The following is a 19,524-nucleotide window of genomic DNA, read 5'->3' as shown; positions in this document are numbered from 1 at the left end:
CTGTCAGCACCCGATGAACGCCGACATATTTCTGTTCTTCGCACATTCTAAGATATCATTATTATGCCTTTACTCCCAGAAACGGGCTAGGCTCTGATCCACTAAACCGCAGACATATATGTTCGTTTATGACCACTTCCACATTTCTCGTTTTGCTATTACTACAATCTTTTTTTTTATTGAATCATATCGGCGTACGGATGGGACACTGTGATGAGTATCAATCATCTTTTTATTTATCCAGGGAAATATCGGAGTAAATGATGATTGACGATCATGACTGATGAATCAGGTTGGGAGGATTTACATAGTCTGGGAATTGGATATAGCATATCAATTGTTTTTATCGCATGACACTGGTTCTCAAATTGATTATTGATAGACTGTATTGTTTCGGTTGTTCTTATTATCGTATATGTTAAGATTGTAGGTCCAAATTAGATTGCATATATTTGGGTACGCACGAACTAGGCTTACTTGCCTCATGCCCCGCAGCTATATATTGTTACTATTTAAGCGGAATACGGTAACCTACGAGCATAACATCCCATCAAGAAATCCACTAACAGTATATTGTTAGTTAAAAGTTATCTGATTCCTATCCTCATTATAACCGAATGTAAATACATACAATTATCAAATTCTTCACCCGATTTTCATCCACAAACAAACATTTACACGAAAATGGAACGAAACCGGGCAATAGCAAAAGAGAAATGGGTGATGAAGATGACAGAATATCAATCAGGTATGAGTGCATGACAGCTTTCCATCATTCTCGCTCATTCTCACTCATACGTATAAGGGCCCCTAGGCTTATCTCTAAAGAAGTTTCCTTTCTCTCCACGCGGTTGGAGAGCAATTTCATTCAAAAAGGTAAATAGCCATCTAGGTAACGGGGTGGGATGGAAAAAGGGATGTGATATGATTAAAGTAGGGCGTTGGTTTGTCAATTGTTGCTTTTGACGGCGCAAGGTGTGGGGGAGTCATCCTTTCTATGAAGGTCGATCGGCTTACGGCTCAGTCCAGTCGACCTGATCTGTCACGGGATCTGATCCGTCCTTGGAGTATGTAATACGCAGACGGAGGCGGAGTTTGGGTGGAAGAGCCTTGGGTACAGTTAGTATATCGAGAGGTGAGACGCGACTGGATGAGCACTTACTCCATTTAGAGAGGCGACCTTCAGTAGTTGAATACCTTCCTCCCCAGCCTCAAGATCGGGCTTGTTGATTGCGCTGAGTTGAAGGCGTTGGCTCTTGGGTACCGCAGCCTGTAGTCCAACACTGGAGAAGCTAGTGAAGTTCGAGGAGTTTCGGAAACGAGCCTGGATCTGTGCATTGCCGCCGCTGCCCCGCTGGACTTGCAAAGTCAGAGAGAGGTCGTTCTTATCGAATGCTGCATGGGCAGGGACAGCGGGTGCCGAGGGGGGAGGGGTGGAAGCCGCAGGTGCGGTGGATCCAAGGCCTCCAAGGAGGTCCATAGACGAAGATGCCGGCTCTGCTGGACGGGGAGACGGGGTGTTTCCATTGGAGCCAAACAGATCCATGATGGCAGCTGTGTTGGATTGCGCCGGCTTCTGCGCCGGCTGGGGAGCAGGGGATGAGAGCCCTGAGTCCCCGCCGAGAATATCTGCCAGCAGGTCGGCCGTATTCTGAGATCCGTTGCTAGTTGGGCTGGTCACTGGAGCATCACCACCCATGAGGTCGAGGAGCATATCCTGCTCGGCCGGTTTGACGGCCTTCTTAGTTTTGTCCTTGAGAATTTTGCTCTGACGTTTCTTTGCCGGAGCTCCCAGGACCCTCTGTTCTTCACGTATCTCGGGAGGTGGCATACGTTCAAGAACACCTCGGCGAATCTGGTCGTAGCCGAAAAGATTGGTGTACTCCACAGCTCGTTGCTGGATTTCCACACTCAAGTCGGCGGTCCGGCTATTCAGGAAGCGGCGGAGGCGTTCGACTTGAGCTGGTTCCGACATGCGCACGGTAAGCTTCATCGAAGCAGTGGTAATGTATTCGACCACCGTCTGTGTTGCATATGTGCTATTGAGAATATTGTTGAATAGATCAACGAGGTCACTTTCCTTGACCTCCTTGACTAGCTCCTCTTCCTCGTACTGACCACCTTCAAGAAGGCTGTCGCCGTACTCTCCAATGACCCAAGTTGCAGCAAGAGTGAGACCCTCCTGCGAGATGTCTTCCTTCAACGACATGTAGAGCTTTTGCACGGAGTAGGTTTGCAATTCTGGGGTAGTCGCAATGAGCCGCACAAACGAGGATAAAATCTGCTCTTTGACATAGGCACCAGCCAATTTGAGGACTCGAAGAATTGTGTCGACATGCCAGCGTTTGTTCGGCGCAAAGCGATCGGCAGCAATTCCGATCTGAGTAGTCATTGCAGGCTTGAACTCGTTATCCGCGACTTCCAAGAAAGCAAGAAGCTCCCTGATGATGACACGGACGTTGCTTTCATTGATCAACATGAAGCTCAGGTCAAGGGCTCGCCTTCTGATACTGATATCGGGGTCACGGAGACACTCCAGGATGGTGTTGCGATGCCTCTGCACAGCGTTGGGCTCGATCGCGACTACCTTGTTCAGTGTATTAAGGGCAACGTAACGAATGTTGTTGTCCTTATTGGTGAGGAATTTTCCGAGGATGTTGACACCCAGGACTCTTAGGCCTGAATCGGCCTCAATGTCAAGGATGGTGAGGACGGCCTCGTAGAGGATAGCGTTGCCGACGTTCTTTGTCGAATCAGTATTGGTAGCCACCTGGGCTAGAATGTCGTTAATCAGTTCGCTTGTTGCCGCGTCTCCTCTTCCTAGTACTCGAAGGAGACGTAAGATTTTGGCCTGAAGGAAGGGATCTGTGATTCCAGAAACGTCATGTTCCGGAGCGTATCCGGAGGTTGTCAATCCCTTTAGAGCACGTACGAGGCCCCCAGCCAGAGGTCGGAACATCTCGATCACGCCTTCCTGTCCTTCCTCAGCCTCCTCCGCTTCGCACATGTCTATTACCAAGGTCAAGCCGCATAGCAAAACGCCATGGTTCCTGTCCGACAAGAGAGTCTTGGCCTTCTCTAGGAAATGTTCCTGCAGGTCTGGCACTTTGCGACATATCCGCATAGCACACAGCGCCGCCTTTCTCCTGATATATGGATTTGCGGTAGAAAGCAGAGACTCGACTTCCGGGAAGAGATCTCTGGACATCTCGACGGAGGCGATATTTCCCAGGGCGCAAAGGGCAAGTCCGACAATATATTGATTAGAATGGTTAAGATCACTGCGTTATATTAGCTGGAAAGATCCATGAAGCGCATTATCCATTCAGATTAGCACTTACTTCTTTAGCGAGTTTGTCACCAGTGTCAACACTTCTTGATTCTCATCTAGCAACAGCATAGTTCCCAGGTATCCCAATCGCTTGTCTGCGAAGCGGTGGGACGCCAGCAGTTTCAGACATTCGATCTGACCGAAGTGCGTCCGCTCACCAAGGGTGAAAAGATAAAGTAATTTGGCAACATTGTTTCTCCTGTCAGTGGGTATGAGATGTCGGTTCAGGTGATGAATGCGTAGATGGCTGACCGTATGCCCGAATCATGGCTCTCTTCCCTGAACGACGCACGAATGGCTGCACTCTCTTTTTGAATCACCGCCCGTTCATCGGCGATTGTCTTGGCGGATCGTACATTTCGAATGAATTGCTTGACTATTAATTTTGGGCGGCGGAGAAAGAATGGTTAGCAACTAAGTTGCCAGGTAAAGGGGATGCCAGTGTGGGGGGTTTCCATTAGCAATGGACACGACTTACGGGATGTCATGGCGGCCACAGGGACCCCCAACGGGGTATCAAGAAGAGAAATGAACTAAAGGGGGACAAAAGAAGGAACGGGGGAGAAGAGAGCAATGCGAAGAAACCAGTCCACGCAACTCCAGGGCCAGATGAAAAGCGTCTAAACAATAATAGTAGCAGTAACGGCGTCGGTAGGTTGAGCCTCGCCCGTCCTTTGCGACTTGTCCGTCTTGGCGCTTCCCCCCTTTGAGTCTAGGGCCCCTCGTGCCGGTGGGCGTCTCCACGTGATCTGATGGTTAGATATCTTTGACGGCCTGAAACTACAGGCCATCAACGATGTATTCCGTATCGTATTCGTATCGTTATCCCGTCCGCACCGCCCTATCAGGTACGTACTTCGGCGATACCGCGGTTCCGAGGTCCGGGATCAGATGGCCGGCATGACGTGAGGGTTTTCCAGTTACTCCGTACAGAAATACGCAACTTTTCTTACTCAGAGGCTCTACGGCCCCCCATGATCTCCGTTTGGTTTGCCTTGTTCTCTGCATAATTCGTTGCAAATGTTGGATGCCAATGGTATAGGAAACCCTGGTTACGGTCCGATGCCCGGCTGATCTGCGACTCCGACCATCTCCTCCCTTTTAAAAATTGGTCCCTGCGCAAATCAGTCTGCCTTGTCGACAACTATTACTGACGAAGGATCCACCTTCTCCTGGATGTACAAGTGTCCTTCGAGACAATCTTTTCCGTCTGTTCACCGAAACCTTGAGAGATTTTATATTTAGTTAGACTGGCCCTTCTGCTTTAGAGCGCTTCTGCTAGTTCCACGGAACCAATGTGAAAAAAGTGTATATGACATCTAAGCACTCTTGACTCCGCGAGGATGTCTTCTGCAGTATCACAGAGCAATGGCTCCCCGCTATTGCGGCCACGGGCCATCTTGAAGAAACTCGACGATCCTACCAATCTCTCCTTGGAGAAAAGTTCTCTTGACTCGAGGTAGGTAAGACCGTTGAGCCGACTGCTATTTCCCTCGAGTCTAACAGCTGCATCCCAGTGGACGTTCAACGCCTGTCGCCGAAGATGCCCCTCCATCTATCCAGTCCATATCGCACGCTAGAAAGCAAGCTAGGGCCCGGAATCGACTGTTTTATACCATTGATTATATTCCGCGCGTATCTCACTTCGACCCGAAGAGCGACTATCATAACTTCCGCGGCTTCTTCACACTGTTTTGGATTGGGTTGTTTATCATGGTGGCCACTACAGCGCTTCGGAATGTAAAGGACACCGGCTCCCCGCTGCGGGTGAGAGTGTGGAGTCTCCTGACGGCAAATGTCTGGGCAATGGGGTTCAGCGACCTCGCCATGGTGGTGAGTAGTGCAGCAGTCTTGCCGCTCCATCGCCTTTACAGGAACAGTAATGGATGGCTGCGATGGGAAAGAGGGGGCATGGTAGTACAAAGCATTTTCGAAGCGGCTTGGCTAGTCCTGTGGATTAAGTGAGTCGGCCTATAAATTGCACTCAAGACTAAGAGCTAATCAAACAATCAGTTGGCCATTCATGTTGCGCTGGACCTGGACCGCGCAGGTGTTCTTTACTCTGCATACCTTAACCTTTTTGATGAAGGTCCACTCTTATGCATTTTACAATGGGCATCTCAGCGAGACCGAGCGCCGCTTGTCCGCACTCGATAACCCTGGATCAGCGTCAATAGATGCAACTGTGGACCGGTATCCTGACCCAGCACCCCGTCGGCCCCCGACGCAGCGGCATAGTAGCCATTCACGATCGGAATCGATTCAAGAGCTGCGCGAGGATTTGGCGACGGAATTGACCTCGCCGCTAGGCCATGTCACCTATCCGCAGAACCTTACACTCCCCAACTACATCGATTTCACTTTCTGCCCTACCCTCTGCTACGAGTTGGAATATCCTCGCAGCAAGGAACGATCATGGGCAGAGATCGGCCTGAAAACGTGTGCCGTCTTTGGGTGTATATTCCTGTTGACCCTCACAAGTGAAGAGTTCATCCTCCCAGTCCTGAGCGAGGCCAATACCCAGTTGCATTTGAAACAGAGTGCAGCGGATAAAGCCTTGATCCTCGCGGAAACAATCAATATGCTTATGTTTCCCTTTATGATCACATTTTTACTCGTTTTCCTGGTTATTTTTGAATATGTGCTGGGGGCATTTGCGGAGATCACCTGTTTCGCCGATCGTCACTTCTACTCAGACTGGTGGAACTCATGCGATTGGTACGTGTACAAAATGAATGCAAAATCCCCACCGGGCCTGATTAACTGACATTGTCGCCCAGGCTTGAATTCTCGCGTGAGTGGAATATTCCAGTTCATCATTTCCTCCGCCGGCATGTCTACTTCCCCTCCAAGACCCGTTTCTCTCAGTCAGTCGCTATGTTCATCACATTCCTCGTGAGCTCTATCGCCCACGAGCTAGTAATGAGCTGCATTACCAAGAAACTCCGCGGCTATGGATTCGTCGCTATGATGCTCCAATTGCCTATTGTGGCAGTCCAGCAATCCAAGTACTTCAGGGGGAAGACGATCCTTAGAGTAAGCACCAACTACTCCCCTACCGTACCAGAAAGAAAAAGGAACAGAAAAGAGAGAGAGAAATGGACACGTCTAACGTATGCAATAGAATATATTCTTCTGGCTGTCAATGATCTTCGGTCTCGCTTGTGTAAGTACATCACCCACATATTTTATACTACTCAACTCATAAATGTCTTTTGGCAGATGTGTGCATTATACGTTCTCGTTTAGAGAAATACATCTCTATTAAACTACAAGACTTCTTGATATGTACTATATACGGCGGCTCGGCGATATATATACATTTATATACTCTGGTTTAGATTGTATATCGCGGGGGCCTTTCCTCTGTGGGGCTAGGATGGTGACTTTCTACTTGTCATTTGCCTTTTGTGCCAATGTTCTGTCGTTGCTACTGGACTTAGATTTTTGCGATGTTAGAGTATGTTATTAACGGTAGACTGGGTTGTCATAATTTTTATCACCCCTTTTTTGCCTTTCAACGTTCGTTGATAAATCCAAATATAATTGCATACCAAGCCCGAGAAAGCAAGTCAGGTTCATCTATACAATACGAGACCATTCCTAAAGACCAAAAACCAGACAGAATAAAGACTGGAAAGCCTGCGACGCCAATGATTTATACCAACCATGTAACCATAAGATAAGCAAGATGACGTGAGCCAAACGATGGGCGAGGGGATGTTGAGATGCCAATAGCATGTCTCGTTCTCTAAATTTAGATATGCTCGATCGGCTCCTCTGGCAGCAGCAATTCTCTCTCCCTCACTTCACGGGGAAGACATGCCTTGAGTGGTGGGCGTACAATGTCGTTAAACAGGAAGGTTCCATACACGAGCAATGCGAACCCGGCCACCTGAAGCCATTTGAAGGACTCCCATCCGAGTGCCAATGAGACGAGCCAAATGAAGAGTGTTCGGCAAGTGTCAATCGTGCTGCGAGATGTAGCAGAGACGGACCGGGTAACGGAGAGGCCGAAGAAATTGAAGCCACTGTAAAATGACAAATGTTAGCCAATGCTTTTGCATTCTATCAACAGGTCCTAGGGAGGCAAAGGGTGTGGCTTTACCCAATACTGATCATAATCAGTACACTGGAGATAGCGATAGCTCTGTTACTTAATACCTGATGCCATCCTTCCTTGACATCAAAGTATCCATAGCGGCCAGCTTCCGTGCGGCCTACGGACAGATATAAGATGATCGACCCGATGACAGTCACAGAGAAGCCGAAAATGCCTTCCCAACCAACAACTTGGAGAGGATCCATAGCATAGTGTTCCAAGATCCATTCTTCCAGCACGAATTGCGAGGCAGTAAAGATCTGGGCTGCGGCGATAAGGAGAACACCGATGATGGCCTGAACTGCTTCAGGGGTCTTTGCAAGAGCGCGGGCTTGCATCGAGACGTGTGCTACAGCTGCCATGGCATCCTCTCGTGTGATATCGTGGTTCTGGCTGTCACCAAAGAGGGCACCCGCAAGACCTACCAGTGCAACTCCCAGGACGACCACGAAAAGTGCCATCCATTGATAAAGATAGAGTTTCCGATGGAGGAACAGAACACTAAAAAGACCAACGAAAAGCACTAGCGCACCACGCGTCATTTGGTAAATGCTTGCTGCAACAAAGAGTAGGCCGACGTTCATAAGGGTAGTGCCTGCGATGTCACAGCATGCCGGCGCAGCAAGGAGAAAGATCTTCCGGCCATGTAGGCGTATACGCCCATCATGCGCGTGCGCGGGCTTTGTAGGGTCATTGGGGAACCCATCCCCATCAATCGCATTATCCTCGACCGCATCATCGACACCATCGTTATTCGCTACAGGGTGATAGCCACCGACTAAAAGGGGGGATGATTGATTCGAAAAGCGCGGTGAGATGAATGTTTGGTAAATATATGAGAGTAGGACCACGAGCCAACTACCCATTTCTCCAATGAACATCTGAATCCTATTGTAGAATCAAACCATAAGTCGATGCACGGGTCAGCAGGTGATATGAGAGCGCCTACGTTTGAATGACAGGCTGCTCAAAGAGATGGCGATCACTAGAATCCGGAGAATCACAATTTCGCACGCATTGCATATCCTGTTCATGGGTTTTAGCAGAAAAAGAAGATCATAGGAACTGGTAAGCACGGATCTAACCTGGTACTTGTTGAGGATAGTATTGCAGACACCGGTCACGAGCATCATCGTGACCAGAAACGGGATCATTGCTTTGGTCGCCATGATTCCTCGGGGGGCACTACGGTGCCCTAAAAAGAATATGTCGAACCAAAGGGTCTCAGAGATGGAGAGGGAGAGAGAGAGAGAGAGAGAGAGAGAGAGAGAGAGAGAGAGAGAGAGACAAAGCTTGGGGGGCTGAAAGATAAGCACCCGTGTCTATCCGGAGGAGTTTAGAAGTCGTAGACAAGATGCTTCTCTAAGAAACTAGGGCTATAGCACAGAATGAAGAATATAGGGTGGGAAGGAAGGACTTCTATTGACAGCCCATCTCGGAAACGACAATAAGGTTGTTGGAGAAGGACAAAGAGTGAGGAATCAGAGAAGAGAGGGAGCGATGGGGCGTCCTTATCAGCAGCTGATCATTCCCCGAGCCTTGGCACGTGGACCCGTGGATCCGCCGTATCTTACACATCCAGTATCGAGCCTTACCGCCGCGTTCCATGGAACAGCCGCAAACCTACGTGACCATAGTCAACTTCTACTAAGGTTTTCACTAGGATGTTCTTGTTTCTTCATCCAAACTTTGAAGATGTGGATATTATATTTGCGTTCAATAGATAGCTCCGTCTCCTGGAAAGAGACCAAGGGGGTTGGGGGTAATTGAAGATTTCGAATATAGCAAGAGAACAATGGCTCCTTCAACAATTCACAGATGACCTTTTGCTCGCTCCTTGAAACGCCACGGCTAAGCCAACTATAGATGAACAGGGAAATCGAAGTGGTCCGAGGGTGTAACAGAGACAAGAGTGACAGACGTAAAAGAAAACAAAATCACAAGCATAAACAAGTGGCCTCACACATTGGCCTGGTCTTAATATACATAAGTCATCCGTATTTATGCCGAAGAGATAAGCCGCAGCGCCTTTCACCTGCTCAGGGTCATTAAATTTTAATTTTTTTTTTCTTTCTTTATCTTTTCGTGAAAACACCGTTTCACATGGCACAGATGGCGATGCCACTATCGTCAACAGTCATGCTTCCGTTACCCCGATCGAGGGTGTCCCAATCAATGTCCTCCCAGGACTCATTCAAGAGAGGTCCATCTTCGAATCGACCAGGAAGATTGATCCAGTCCATTGGAATCCAGTTGTCTTCGAGGCCTTCCGCACCTTTACTTGCCAAATCTCCGACTTTCGGCAGATCGTTGTCCTTAGGTGTCTGGGTGACAATGGCTGTTTCAACCGAATCCGGTGTATCTTTCGACTGAGTGTTAGCGAACATGTCTGCGTTAATGAACTCATCCATGGGGCCGAAACCAAAGCCACTGTCGTCTCCAAAGTCCATAAACGTATCCTGGATTGCCTCAAGAGAAACAGCACTTGATGTCCAAGGGTCTTCAGTGGCAGGCTCCAAAGATGGCATCTGCTCGGTCACCTTGCTGGCCTCTTTCTTCCCGTCCTTATTGCCGGAAGGCTTGGTTGTCGACAAAGGTACCTTGGCTGATGGCCCACGAGGGGTCTGGTTGGATGCGGGAGAAGTTGGCTTCGCTCCGAATTGGCTGAACACGCGTGTTACCGGGGTGGCGCCCGCGGTGACTGGAGTAGTTCCTGTTTCCTGCTTCATGGAGGGTGAGGGTATGCCCACTTTAGGAGGCACCTGCGGAGTGTCCGTTGCACTGCCAGCACTCTTCTTCGGAGCCTGAGATTCAGGTGAAGGCTTGTCCTCTTTGACCAAATTACGGAAGCTGTCAAGGGCAAACTGAAGCGGGTCTTCGATTGATTCTTCAACCTTATGGGTTTCTTCAACATGTTTGTCCAGCGCGTTCTGGGTTGCAAAGCCCTGGTAATGGTGCTGACATTGTGGGGCACTGCATTTGAAAGGACCAACCATAGCTGTAGCAGCCATTTTGGCGTCTGCTGCAGTGTGTTTGGCTGCCGGTGATTTGGTGCCAGCTGTTCCGGTAATAGGCCCGGCGTGAGACTGCTTCCTCTTCTTTGGCGGAGGGAGTTTTAGCTCCTGAGGGGGCATGCTACCGGGTCCATAAACATGCGGTACTCCCTGAGGAGACGGCGCGCCAAACGGTGCCGGTGGTACGGCAGAAGTTGCCGAGACGGCAGTCTGGCTCGAAGCCCTTCGAGCCCGCTGGATAGCCTCCTCCTGTTGCTGAAGTTGCTGGAGATTGCTTGCATTCAAGGCGGGCATGTTGTTCTGAGCTGACGATTGCACATTAGTCGACCCTTGAGAGACACTAGGTCGCTGTCCAGATGGTTGATTTTGATGTTGGCTGACGCGCGTGATCATGGCTTGGAAAAGCTTCTTAACATAGTTAGTGGTCATTGTTAGATACTCTGGTGTAACAGTAAAATGATCATTGATCGTCCAGTCAGGTCCAGGTTTAAACTGCCTCATTAATTGTATGCGCTAAATGGCACAGGGTCAGCGCATTAGTCCCTCGATTAAATAGGGAAAACGCAATGTGGACATACCATAGCTAATAAGCTTTTTACGTTCTTTTCCTGGTTAGGGATCTTGGAAAACCATTGAACCAGTGTATCCATCCTACCCAGCATATCCGTACACTCTCGTAGTTGCTGGGACATTTGAGCTTTTTGCTCCGGTTGAACAGAGATAGGTTCAGCGGGTGGGGCTTGCGCCAAGATTTCGTTGTACATTTGCCTGGTCTTGTCCGGGAGGTTGTTCCATTGTTCTTCCGCGGCAGTTCTCGAAATGGGAGCGCGCGTTTGATTCTGGCTCTGTTGCCTCCGTATGTGCGCCTCCAACTGTGCACGTTGCTGTGGTGTCATATTAACCCATTGCTCACGAGTAAACGGCATATTAGGTCGTGCTGGCGTGGAGCCCGACAACCCTTGAGAAGTCGCAGGCTGCGCCGACTTTTGCGCGGGGGCATTTTGAGCGTCCGCGCTTTCTTCATTTGGCATCTTCCTCTTCGGCGGTTGCTTAGCAGCAGCTCCTTTTACGCCTTTCCCAGGTGTTGCATTCTGGGTCTTTGCCGCTTGCACCTGCTGGTTTAACTGTGTTGTTGGTTGTTGGTGTTGGGCCTCAGACTTGATCTGAGGTGTGGCCGAAGGTGCGGTGACCGGAGGCTGCTGAGACGACTGGGTCTGTTGACCTTGCTGAGCTGCAAGTTGAGCGGCACGGTTCTGGGCGAGCTGCATTAACTGTTTCTGTCGGTTCCTGTAGAGCAGCTCTCGAAGCTGCTCATCGGTATAATTCTGCACCTGAGCTCCTAGTCGCTGACGAGCTATTTGAATATCTTGCCCAGTGATCGGTCGCATTGGAGGCATGTTTATTGGCGCCTGTTGTTGGCCAGCTTGGAACTGTTGTTGGTTCATGAATTGCTGTGGCTGCCCCTGGAAAGGCATTTGCATCCAAGGATTTTGGCCACCATTATCGGGATTCCGACCACCTTCTTTGTTCTGTGCCAATATCTGGGCCAGATGAAATTTCTGGAATGTCACTAACTTCTGCAAATCTATGCCCCCGAGAACTTGAGGGTTTGCAGTCGCCCATTGTTTCAGTTGACCCCAAGTCTTTATGTGTTTCGGGACGGGCGAAGGAACATTGGGGTTGTTGCTAAGTATTGAAGGGGGGAATGGCATGCGATCCATTTCTTTGATCTGGTCGGGGGACATTTCCAAGCCTCCACTTTGCTGGCGAAGCAGCTGCATCTTATATAGATCATGTTGACGCTGCTGTTGTTGCTGCTGGCGTTGTTGAGCTGTCATTTGCTGTTGCCCTGGGAGCATCTGATTGGGCGCTTGTGCACCACCCATACCTGCGAGCTGCTGTTGTAAATTCAGTGAGGCACGCATGTTTTGATTATTACCCGCCTGCCCATTCACTATTGTCTGACCCTGACCAGGTTGTGATAGGTTTTGTTGCATAGGCATGGACTGCTGGTTGGCATTTGCTCTCGCCATAGCTTGATTATTGAGTGGGCGACGTTGCTGGCTCATTAAGAATGCGGTTAGTTGCTCTTGGGTCATTCGAGCCAGTTGCTCTTGAACCATTGGCGGAAGGTTAGGAGGAATTTGAGGCCGACCCTGCATGCCCGTTTGTCCTCCGAGAGACTGGACCCCATTCGGTTGTTGTCCAGGAGCCCGTGATGGGGGCCGAACTTGAGCTGCCACTTGCGCCGGTGACATCTGACCCGGAGCCATAGGACGATTCAGCATCGGCATGGCGGGACTTTGCTGTGTAATCTGTTGTTGCATTTGCGAATTGGCTTGACCGGCTTGGGATATAGCCATCTGCGCTTTCTGAGCAGCCTGCGCGCGTGCCTGGGCCTGCGTTTGTGCTTGCGATTGTGGTTGGAATTGAGGTGTCTGTTGGGTTCGATCTTGCTGGAGATTTTGTGATGTCTGTAATTGCTGTTGGGAGAAAAATTGAGGGCTAATGCCGGCACCGCTCATATTGGTCTGGTTGGTCTGGCCAACTTGAAACATATTCTGAGGCGTTGTGAACGGCTGTTGGTTCATCTGGGAAGAACTAGCAGGCACCACAAGCTGGCCTGCTTCCTGGGAGCGCAAACCATCCGCCTGTTGTCCCTGTATATTTTCAACGTTGCCGATAAATGAGGACGGATCCAAATTCGGTTGGCTTCCCATCGAGAATGAGTTGCGCTGAAGATTCATCATATTTTGGAACATTTGGCGTTGCTGGGCGTTCATCATGGGATCACCCATCATCGCACTATTAGGATCAACTCCTGCATTCTGCGCACGTTGCTGCGCTTCCTGTCGGGCTCGTTTGTGTCTTCTGAGTTGAGTCAATGCTTGGGAGCGAAAGAAATACGTGATGGGATCCATATTCTTCCGGTTAAGGTACTGTCTTTGCTCGGGAGTCATGTTCTGTAGATTCATTTTAATCTTGTCCACATCTTCCTGAGAAGTCTTCGATAAGATTTGGTTGGCGATCCGGCAAACGTTTTCGTACTCTTGAGCCGAAAGTGTGCTAAGATCATCCGTCAGAGGTATACCATTACTCGGCCTTTGCTGCACTCGTTGTTGAAGGATTGCCTGCGATTGCTGTTGCTGCTGCTGTTGTTGTTGCTGCTGCTGCTGCTGCCGATGCTGTATAGCCGCCTGACGATTCGGATCATTCATCCCCATAGCCATCTGCTGCTGTCCAGACATTGGAGAAGCTTGTGCCGGACGACCCATCTGTTGAGGAAACGCTGCCTGTCCAACACCAGCCATTCCCGCCGCGTGCCCGGATTGAGCCATCATGCCGCCATTCTGTTGTAATACAGCCGCCTGCCTAGCCCGAGTATCTCGAATATGGACCAATTTGTCGTTGCATTCTTTATCGTAATCGACCTAATATTTCCACAGTTAATGGACCGCTATATACGTAAAAGAATGGGAGAGCATACCTTCTCTTTTGCATTGTTAAAAGCCTTTTGCTCAAAACTTAAAGCAGCCTGTGCTAAGCTCTGTAGAGCGGCATGCGGTTGTATTAAACGAAGGGATGTCCACCTGTGAGTGAATTGTCAGCCTGCGCAATAGGATAGAAAGTGTAAAACGATAGTCTTGCAGGCCAGTACTAGCACGAGTGACCGATCCATCACCATACACATGGCGCAGGCCACTTACATCTGATATACATTAACAGCCCGCTCCTTGAGAGAAACATCGGCCCTCCAACCAGTGAAAGAACCCTGAGACTGCAATGCCTGGGCCAAATAGTTCATCATCATCTGATTATCCGGCTTCTGCTGCGGAACTTGCATCTGGCCATGCGGATTACCTCCGCCAGGCATGCCCCCGCCGACATTGGGAAAATTTGCGGGATTCATGTCAACAACCCCCCCTTAATGGGGATCGAGGAGTAGTCCGCGCAAGCTTTCTTTTGACGTCAGCATTCGCTGGTGGGAACACCAACCCTCACCCTGTGCGATGCGTTATGCCCGTATCGACAGTATCAAAACTCCTTTAGTGGCGTGATTTAGGATGGTGGGGAAAGCGAGTAGTGGTGGGATGCGGAAGGCAAGTACTGAAGGTCCAAACTCCGAGAAGTGAATCGCGGTGGGACGCAACACTGTACGGAGGTTGAGCGCGCTGAGATACGAAAAAGAATCAAGCGCAGGGAAGGATAGCAATAGGACAAAGAGAGCGTTGAGCGAGCGAGCGAGCGAGAGAGAGAGAGAGAGCAAGAACACGGGAGACCAACACAACAGGGAAAACAAGGCGTTCGGGCACCAGCGTGCAGTCAAAGCGGGTTCGTTGGCAGGAGCCGGGAAGTGGCTTTGGGGGAACACTAAGCCGGCGAAGGTTTGGATCACTGACAGGGATGTCGCACTGACGCCTGTCGTTGCAGAACGGATGCGTTCGATTTCAGTTTATGAGATCCGCCCCGGAAGAATTTGAGGAATGGTAAGGAGGTTCGAAATCAAAAGAGAGAAAAAAGTAAAAAAGAAAAGAAAAAAGTTATAGGTAAAGGAAAGAGAAAGAAAGGATTAAGGTGAATCTGAAAAGGTTTGGGTCAGACGGATCGTAATGCGAACGTAATTTCAACACCGCTAGAAACAATAAAATGTTTCCAAAAAAAAAAAAAAAAAGGACACCAATGATAGAGGTATCCACCGGTCAATAGGACACAAGCACCGAAGGGAGAACGATCGGTCGGAGAGGGGAGGGGGAGTAGAAAGCAGTTGGAAGAGGGTGGGCTTACAGAACAAGCAATGAGATCTCCGGTCCCGTGGCATGGAAGAAATGATGACCGTCAGCTGTTGAAGAGGTCCGGAAGAAGAGAGGGGGAAAAGTCGCAAGAAAGAGGAACGCGAAAAACGAGAGGAGACGAGAAAACAAAAGTTCGGAAGGACGTTACCCCTCGAAGAAGGAATATAGAATAGAAAAGGTAAAAAATAAATTAAAATAAAAGGGCAACAAGAAAAGAAAAAAAAAAAAAAAAAAATCCCCAGTATGCAATAATGGGAGAAATAGAAACCCCAATAATAGCCAACAAGGGGAGGGAAAGATTGAATTAATTGATTTGACCTGGAGATGAGTAGAAGATACTGAAGATCAGTTGGGAAGAAGAGGGAAAGTCTAAAATCCGCAGGCAGGTGGTGATGGTGGCCTCAGGCCTGGGTTAGTGTGGGAGACTAACAGGTACTAGACTTTCAGACCTTTATGGATCTGCCCGTTACTGGTCGAAGTTAGTCTAGTTAGTGTTAGTAGGAGGCGTAGTGACGGGAGCGGATGGAGACCAAAAGGCGGGCCAGCAGTCCTTAGTGACTTTGTCCGGTCCCTAGTACACGGACTAGTGGTATAGGGTTCAAGTGGTGTACACTGAGTAGGGCATCTATTGAGCTGTACGTTGTTCACATACGTACTCTTTTGGATCCTGATTGGACTTTTATTGGTGTAGACTGGAGTACTGATTTGTGGAGAGGACGCAAGGTCTGGCAAGCCAAGACGTCTGGTTTCACAGGTACTTTAATTTGGATCATTTCCATTTCATACTACTTTTGCGTTGTTCCCAGACAAATTTTTCTTTTCTTTTTCTTTTTCTTTTCTTTTTTTTTTTTTTTCCCACTCTTTTCAGTTTTAGGTTTATTTTTATTTATTTATTTTCCCTCTCTTTTATTCCCCTTTCTTATCTAAAAAGAGTTTTATAATTTATCTTCTTATTTATGAGAAGGACGATTATAATTATACACCTTATGTGAAGTTCATTTGATCGCCAACCAAGGGTGTGGAGGGTTCTTACTAACAGATCAATGATCACCGATATGGTTGTATCATATACCACAGAGTACGGAGTACTGTGAGAAGCATTAATATTATTAGCTGGTTAAATTTTTTTCTCTTTCTTTTTTCTGTTCTTTTTTTGAGGGGAAGGCTGGTTGCAGTCTATCAGTCCACAGCGTGCAGGTACTGTACTTAGGGTACCGTACCCGTGACCTTACATACCTAGTAGTGTGACCAAACCAAAGGTGGTACAGGCTCCATCAACTACGTTCTAGTCAGTCCCTCCCTGGTCCTTATTTATTATTTATTGGTACCCCTCGCCCGTAGATACTAATATTGCTCAGGAATCCAATCCGTGTAAGATAGAGGGAAGCTTCACTACTTCAGCAGAATTCAGAGGCACTCATGACTGACTTCCTGTAACATACAATGCCTGCACTAAGTGGACCGGGTTAAGGCTGCTTGTTACCAGAAAAAGCAACATCTTGTCATGTGATGTCACGTGTAGACCCTGCTGTCGTCACCGTGGGCCTTATCATCCGCGTCAACGAAATGAAAGATCCGTCCATGCCTACAGTCTCAGGGTTCATTCAATCCGGAACCAACTCCCGTTTCTCTCGTTGCACTTCCATGTGTCCTTCCCTGAACACAATTCCGGCCCTTTTCTGTCTGCGATTTTTAGCCAAGTTGATAGTCGCTCTTTAGTTGGCTTGCTTTCCCTCGTCATGAACAATTACTCTTGATTGTCCAAGACCCTGAATTTCCCTTCCGCCTTCTGTATGCGTCTGTACACTCCACGGAATCACCGCCATGATCTCCATATCTTCGATCTCTGTTGGCTCTAATATTTTCTTTTCTTTTGCCCTCCTGGCAATCTCAATCCTTGTCTTACTCCTTCTACGGCGTTTCCTGACCTTGCGAGCTACTCCAGCCTACCTCACGATTCCCATTTTTCTTGCGCTCGCCCTCCCCGCTAGCGTAGTGCTCCTGGTTCCGATCGATCTAGCGTCGAGCTCGCGTGATGATGGCGGACCTAGGGCTATTTGGTTGCCTGACCGTTTGATCCTGGTATCCTGGCGCATTGCCTACTGGTTAATCTTTGTGCTAACCTGGTATGTACTACATATGTGCTTCATTTGACCAATTGTAAGGTTTTCATGTTCTTTCAGTACTAATCCGGCCATCTTAAAGGGCTATTCTACCATTGCTTGGTGAATATGTCGACTCCGGCTACCGCGAGCCGAAAGGTCGCATCGAATACTCCCTCCGCTCCAACGCCCGATATCAACTTATTGTGTTGTGCTGTGCGGTTGTGGGATTGATCTACATATCAATTCAAAATGGGTTCGAGTTTACGTCGATAAAGGCACTGGTTATGGCCCTCGCATACGTATGGGGTCTTGTCCTTGCGATTTATCTGATGGGTCATGGCCTTGTTTCTATACCTCGTACTCTGTTCCGCAATGCAAACGTGAGCGGTCGGCTGCGCAGAATCCAAGCTCATGCGCCCCGGTTGCACGACCGTCTGATGGATGCGATCACCGACCTTGAGAGTCTCGAATCACAAGTCTCTCAGTTACAGCGACGCAAGACTGGCAGTGCTCTGGAGTTCAAGGACTGGATCGAAGACCTGGCTGAGACGTCTTATTCCTCCGAGCAACGGACTGCACTTCTTGAACCTTCCGATGTGTCAAGTACGATCCCATCAGTCATTACAGAGCGTTATATGGCAGATCTTACGAGACGGCTCCAGCGCGCTCGGCATCTAAAGGCCCGCTTTATCGACGAGTGGGATCGTTTAGTACTGACCGCCGCCGATTTGCAAGCCATCATCAACTCGTCTGCATCGAAGAAGCTCGAGTTTGGTCACGCCCCCCACCGCGCAACGTTCTTTGCACGTCAGAAGATTCTGAATCCCTACATGCGGCACCATCTCTACGTCCACGTAATCCCGAGCGTCCGGCTGCTTTTCGGCGTAATTTTTGCGGCTGCATCTGTGTGTGTTATCTGGTCAGAACTGATTAAGTCATTGGCGCCCCGGTTGTCAGTTGTGACTCTCTCCATAGTATCCTATCACAAAGACCCAGCACCCGTAGGGTTCGGAAGACAAGTGACCGCTTCTACCTGGTTGTTGTACATGTGCTGGGCTGCATTAGTTGGTGTCAACGATGCTAAAGTATGGGGCAATCGCGCTCTGGTTCGCCGCAACACGTACGGCGAAAGCGCTTGCTGGTATGCGGGGCTCGTTGCTAGGCTTACTGTGCCGATCGCATACAACTTTGTAACGTTCTTGCCGATGAGTGCCAGGGAGAACACTACGTTTTACCGTTTTCTTGGGCGGTCCATTGACTTGACACCGCTTGGAAAAGGGTTTGATTATTTCTTTCCTATATTCATTCTCGCGCCGGTCTGTGCTACCCTTTTCAATCTCTATGGCCGGGTGAAGAATATCTGTGGATTTGGCCTCTTGGAAGAGGAGGACGAAGATTTGGAAAACAATCCCAGTGGCTATGGTCTAGGAGGCTGGCGCGAAGGTCGTGATCTGATCGAGCGGGAACTCACCGGCCTTGGGTCCCTATCACTATCTGCTCGTGATCGATCTCCTCAGCCTTCTAGCCGTGTTGAAGAAGGCACTAATGCTTTTTCTTCGTCGCGGACCCCTCGGGGTGAGGCTACCCGACCTTCACGACCATCCCGTGGAGCCGCCACCGCCTCCACTGTAGTGACGGAGGAAGAGGATGACGAAAACTTTTTCCAATCGTTTGCTCACCGGGTGAAAAACACGTTCGAAACTGCTAGTACACCTCAATGGTTGCAGGGTGATTCGTTCCGACTTCCACGGTGGATGGGAAGCGATGGCAACGAGGGCAATAATGGGCTCGCCAGATGGTTTGGTGGTCGACCAGCGCCTGGTGGGGTGAGGCTGTGAAGACTCGCCATAGTGGCTTAAGTTCCCAATTTGCATGACGAAGACGTTGGAAATAGATATGACAGTTCTGTATCATAAGTTCAAAATTTACGTATATATACTCGAGTGCCTCCTTTGTATTCTTTTTGAGGAGCTGACCCTGGGAACACCTCCGTTTGCAGATGCTCCAAAATAAAATGAAATATAAAAATAAAAGAATCAGAAAAAGGAATTGAACGTAAGCGGTAAAGCAAATTCCCTTGGGATCCTACACCTATCCATCCAAGCTTTGATAATGCCGCGACAAGCTATCAAAATTCTACTATTCTGGATGGCTTCGTGCCTCACTATATAAGATAGCG

The 19,524-nt window shown here is 49.0% G+C and overlaps 6 protein-coding genes across 6 annotated transcripts; 3 read left to right on the top strand and 3 right to left on the bottom strand.

The window, feature by feature from the left end:
• Positions 1-413: 413 nt before the first annotated feature.
• BDV38DRAFT_134854 (AP-1 complex subunit gamma) lies at positions 414-4,173 on the bottom strand. Its single transcript, XM_032051356.1, has 5 exons — positions 3,810-4,173; positions 3,584-3,707; positions 3,342-3,530; positions 1,163-3,281; positions 414-1,109 (listed from the first exon to the last, which is right to left on the bottom strand). The coding sequence occupies exons 1-5, from the start codon at positions 3,817-3,819 to the stop codon at positions 1,014-1,016; spliced, it is 2,538 nt and encodes an 845-aa protein (XP_031911739.1). The 5' UTR covers positions 3,820-4,173; the 3' UTR covers positions 414-1,013.
• A 501-nt stretch (positions 4,174-4,674) lies between these two features.
• BDV38DRAFT_284753 (putative sterol o-acyltransferase (APE2)) lies at positions 4,675-6,580 on the top strand (the record flags this gene model as incomplete). Its single annotated transcript, XM_032060340.1, has 6 exons — positions 4,675-4,790; positions 4,849-5,292; positions 5,345-6,049; positions 6,112-6,367; positions 6,456-6,497; positions 6,554-6,580. 6 exons carry the CDS (start codon positions 4,675-4,677, stop codon positions 6,578-6,580), a joined length of 1,590 nt encoding a protein of 529 aa, XP_031911738.1.
• Positions 6,581-7,052: 472 nt separating this feature from the next.
• BDV38DRAFT_134941 (putative nucleotide-sugar transporter) lies at positions 7,053-9,067 on the bottom strand. Its single transcript, XM_032051360.1, has 4 exons — positions 8,519-9,067; positions 8,383-8,459; positions 7,440-8,321; positions 7,053-7,362 (listed from the first exon to the last, which is right to left on the bottom strand). The coding sequence occupies exons 1-4, from the start codon at positions 8,600-8,602 to the stop codon at positions 7,089-7,091; spliced, it is 1,317 nt and encodes a 438-aa protein (XP_031911737.1). The 5' UTR covers positions 8,603-9,067; the 3' UTR covers positions 7,053-7,088.
• A 465-nt stretch (positions 9,068-9,532) lies between these two features.
• BDV38DRAFT_272685 (uncharacterized protein) lies at positions 9,533-14,321 on the bottom strand (the record flags this gene model as incomplete). The annotated part of the gene is made up of 4 exons (XM_032057525.1): positions 9,533-10,960; positions 11,026-13,878; positions 13,935-14,037; positions 14,155-14,321. The coding sequence occupies 4 exons, from the start codon at positions 14,319-14,321 to the stop codon at positions 9,533-9,535; spliced, it is 4,551 nt and encodes a 1,516-aa protein (XP_031911736.1).
• A 781-nt stretch (positions 14,322-15,102) lies between these two features.
• On the top strand, positions 15,103-15,464 carry BDV38DRAFT_251825 (uncharacterized protein; the record flags this gene model as incomplete). Its single annotated transcript, XM_032055076.1, has 1 exon — positions 15,103-15,464. A coding segment is annotated over exon 1 (166 nt), but the record flags the coding sequence as incomplete, so codon positions are not given.
• A 1,140-nt stretch (positions 15,465-16,604) lies between these two features.
• BDV38DRAFT_251824 (LMBR1 domain-containing protein) lies at positions 16,605-19,351 on the top strand. Its single transcript, XM_032055075.1, has 2 exons — positions 16,605-17,366; positions 17,446-19,351. Exons 1-2 carry the CDS (start codon positions 17,065-17,067, stop codon positions 19,181-19,183), a joined length of 2,040 nt encoding a protein of 679 aa, XP_031911734.1. The 5' UTR covers positions 16,605-17,064; the 3' UTR covers positions 19,184-19,351.
• The last annotated feature ends 173 nt before the right edge of the window (positions 19,352-19,524 follow it).

This window comes from Aspergillus pseudotamarii, assembly GCF_009193445.1.
Source record: "Aspergillus pseudotamarii strain CBS 117625 unplaced genomic scaffold BDV38scaffold_41, whole genome shotgun sequence".
Classification (NCBI taxonomy): domain Eukaryota; kingdom Fungi; phylum Ascomycota; class Eurotiomycetes; order Eurotiales; family Aspergillaceae; genus Aspergillus; species Aspergillus pseudotamarii.
The sequence above is the reverse complement of the archived record's forward strand: the minus strand, read 5'-3'. Positions and strand labels throughout refer to the sequence as shown.

Excerpts from the sequence above, each read along its gene's own strand:
- BDV38DRAFT_134854 (XM_032051356.1), bottom strand. Across the intron at positions 3,531-3,583 it reads AGCCATGATTCGGGCATACG|GAGAAACAATGTTGCCAAAT; the intron begins GTCAGCCATCTA and ends ACCCACTGACAG. Across the intron at positions 1,110-1,162 it reads AGGTCGCCTCTCTAAATGGA|GCTCTTCCACCCAAACTCCG; the intron begins GTAAGTGCTCAT and ends ACTGTACCCAAG.
- BDV38DRAFT_134941 (XM_032051360.1), bottom strand. The coding sequence starts at position 8,602 with ATGGCGACCAAAGCAATGATCCCGTTTCTGGTCACGATGATGCTCGTG. Across the intron at positions 8,322-8,382 it reads GAGCAGCCTGTCATTCAAAC|GATTCAGATGTTCATTGGAG; the intron begins GTAGGCGCTCTC and ends ATTCTACAATAG. Across the intron at positions 7,363-7,439 it reads CTGATTATGATCAGTATTGG|TGGCTTCAATTTCTTCGGCC; the intron begins GTAAAGCCACAC and ends GTCATTTTACAG.
- BDV38DRAFT_251824 (XM_032055075.1), top strand. The coding sequence starts at position 17,065 with ATGATCTCCATATCTTCGATCTCTGTTGGCTCTAATATTTTCTTTTCT. Across the intron at positions 17,367-17,445 it reads TTAATCTTTGTGCTAACCTG|GGCTATTCTACCATTGCTTG; the intron begins GTATGTACTACA and ends GCCATCTTAAAG.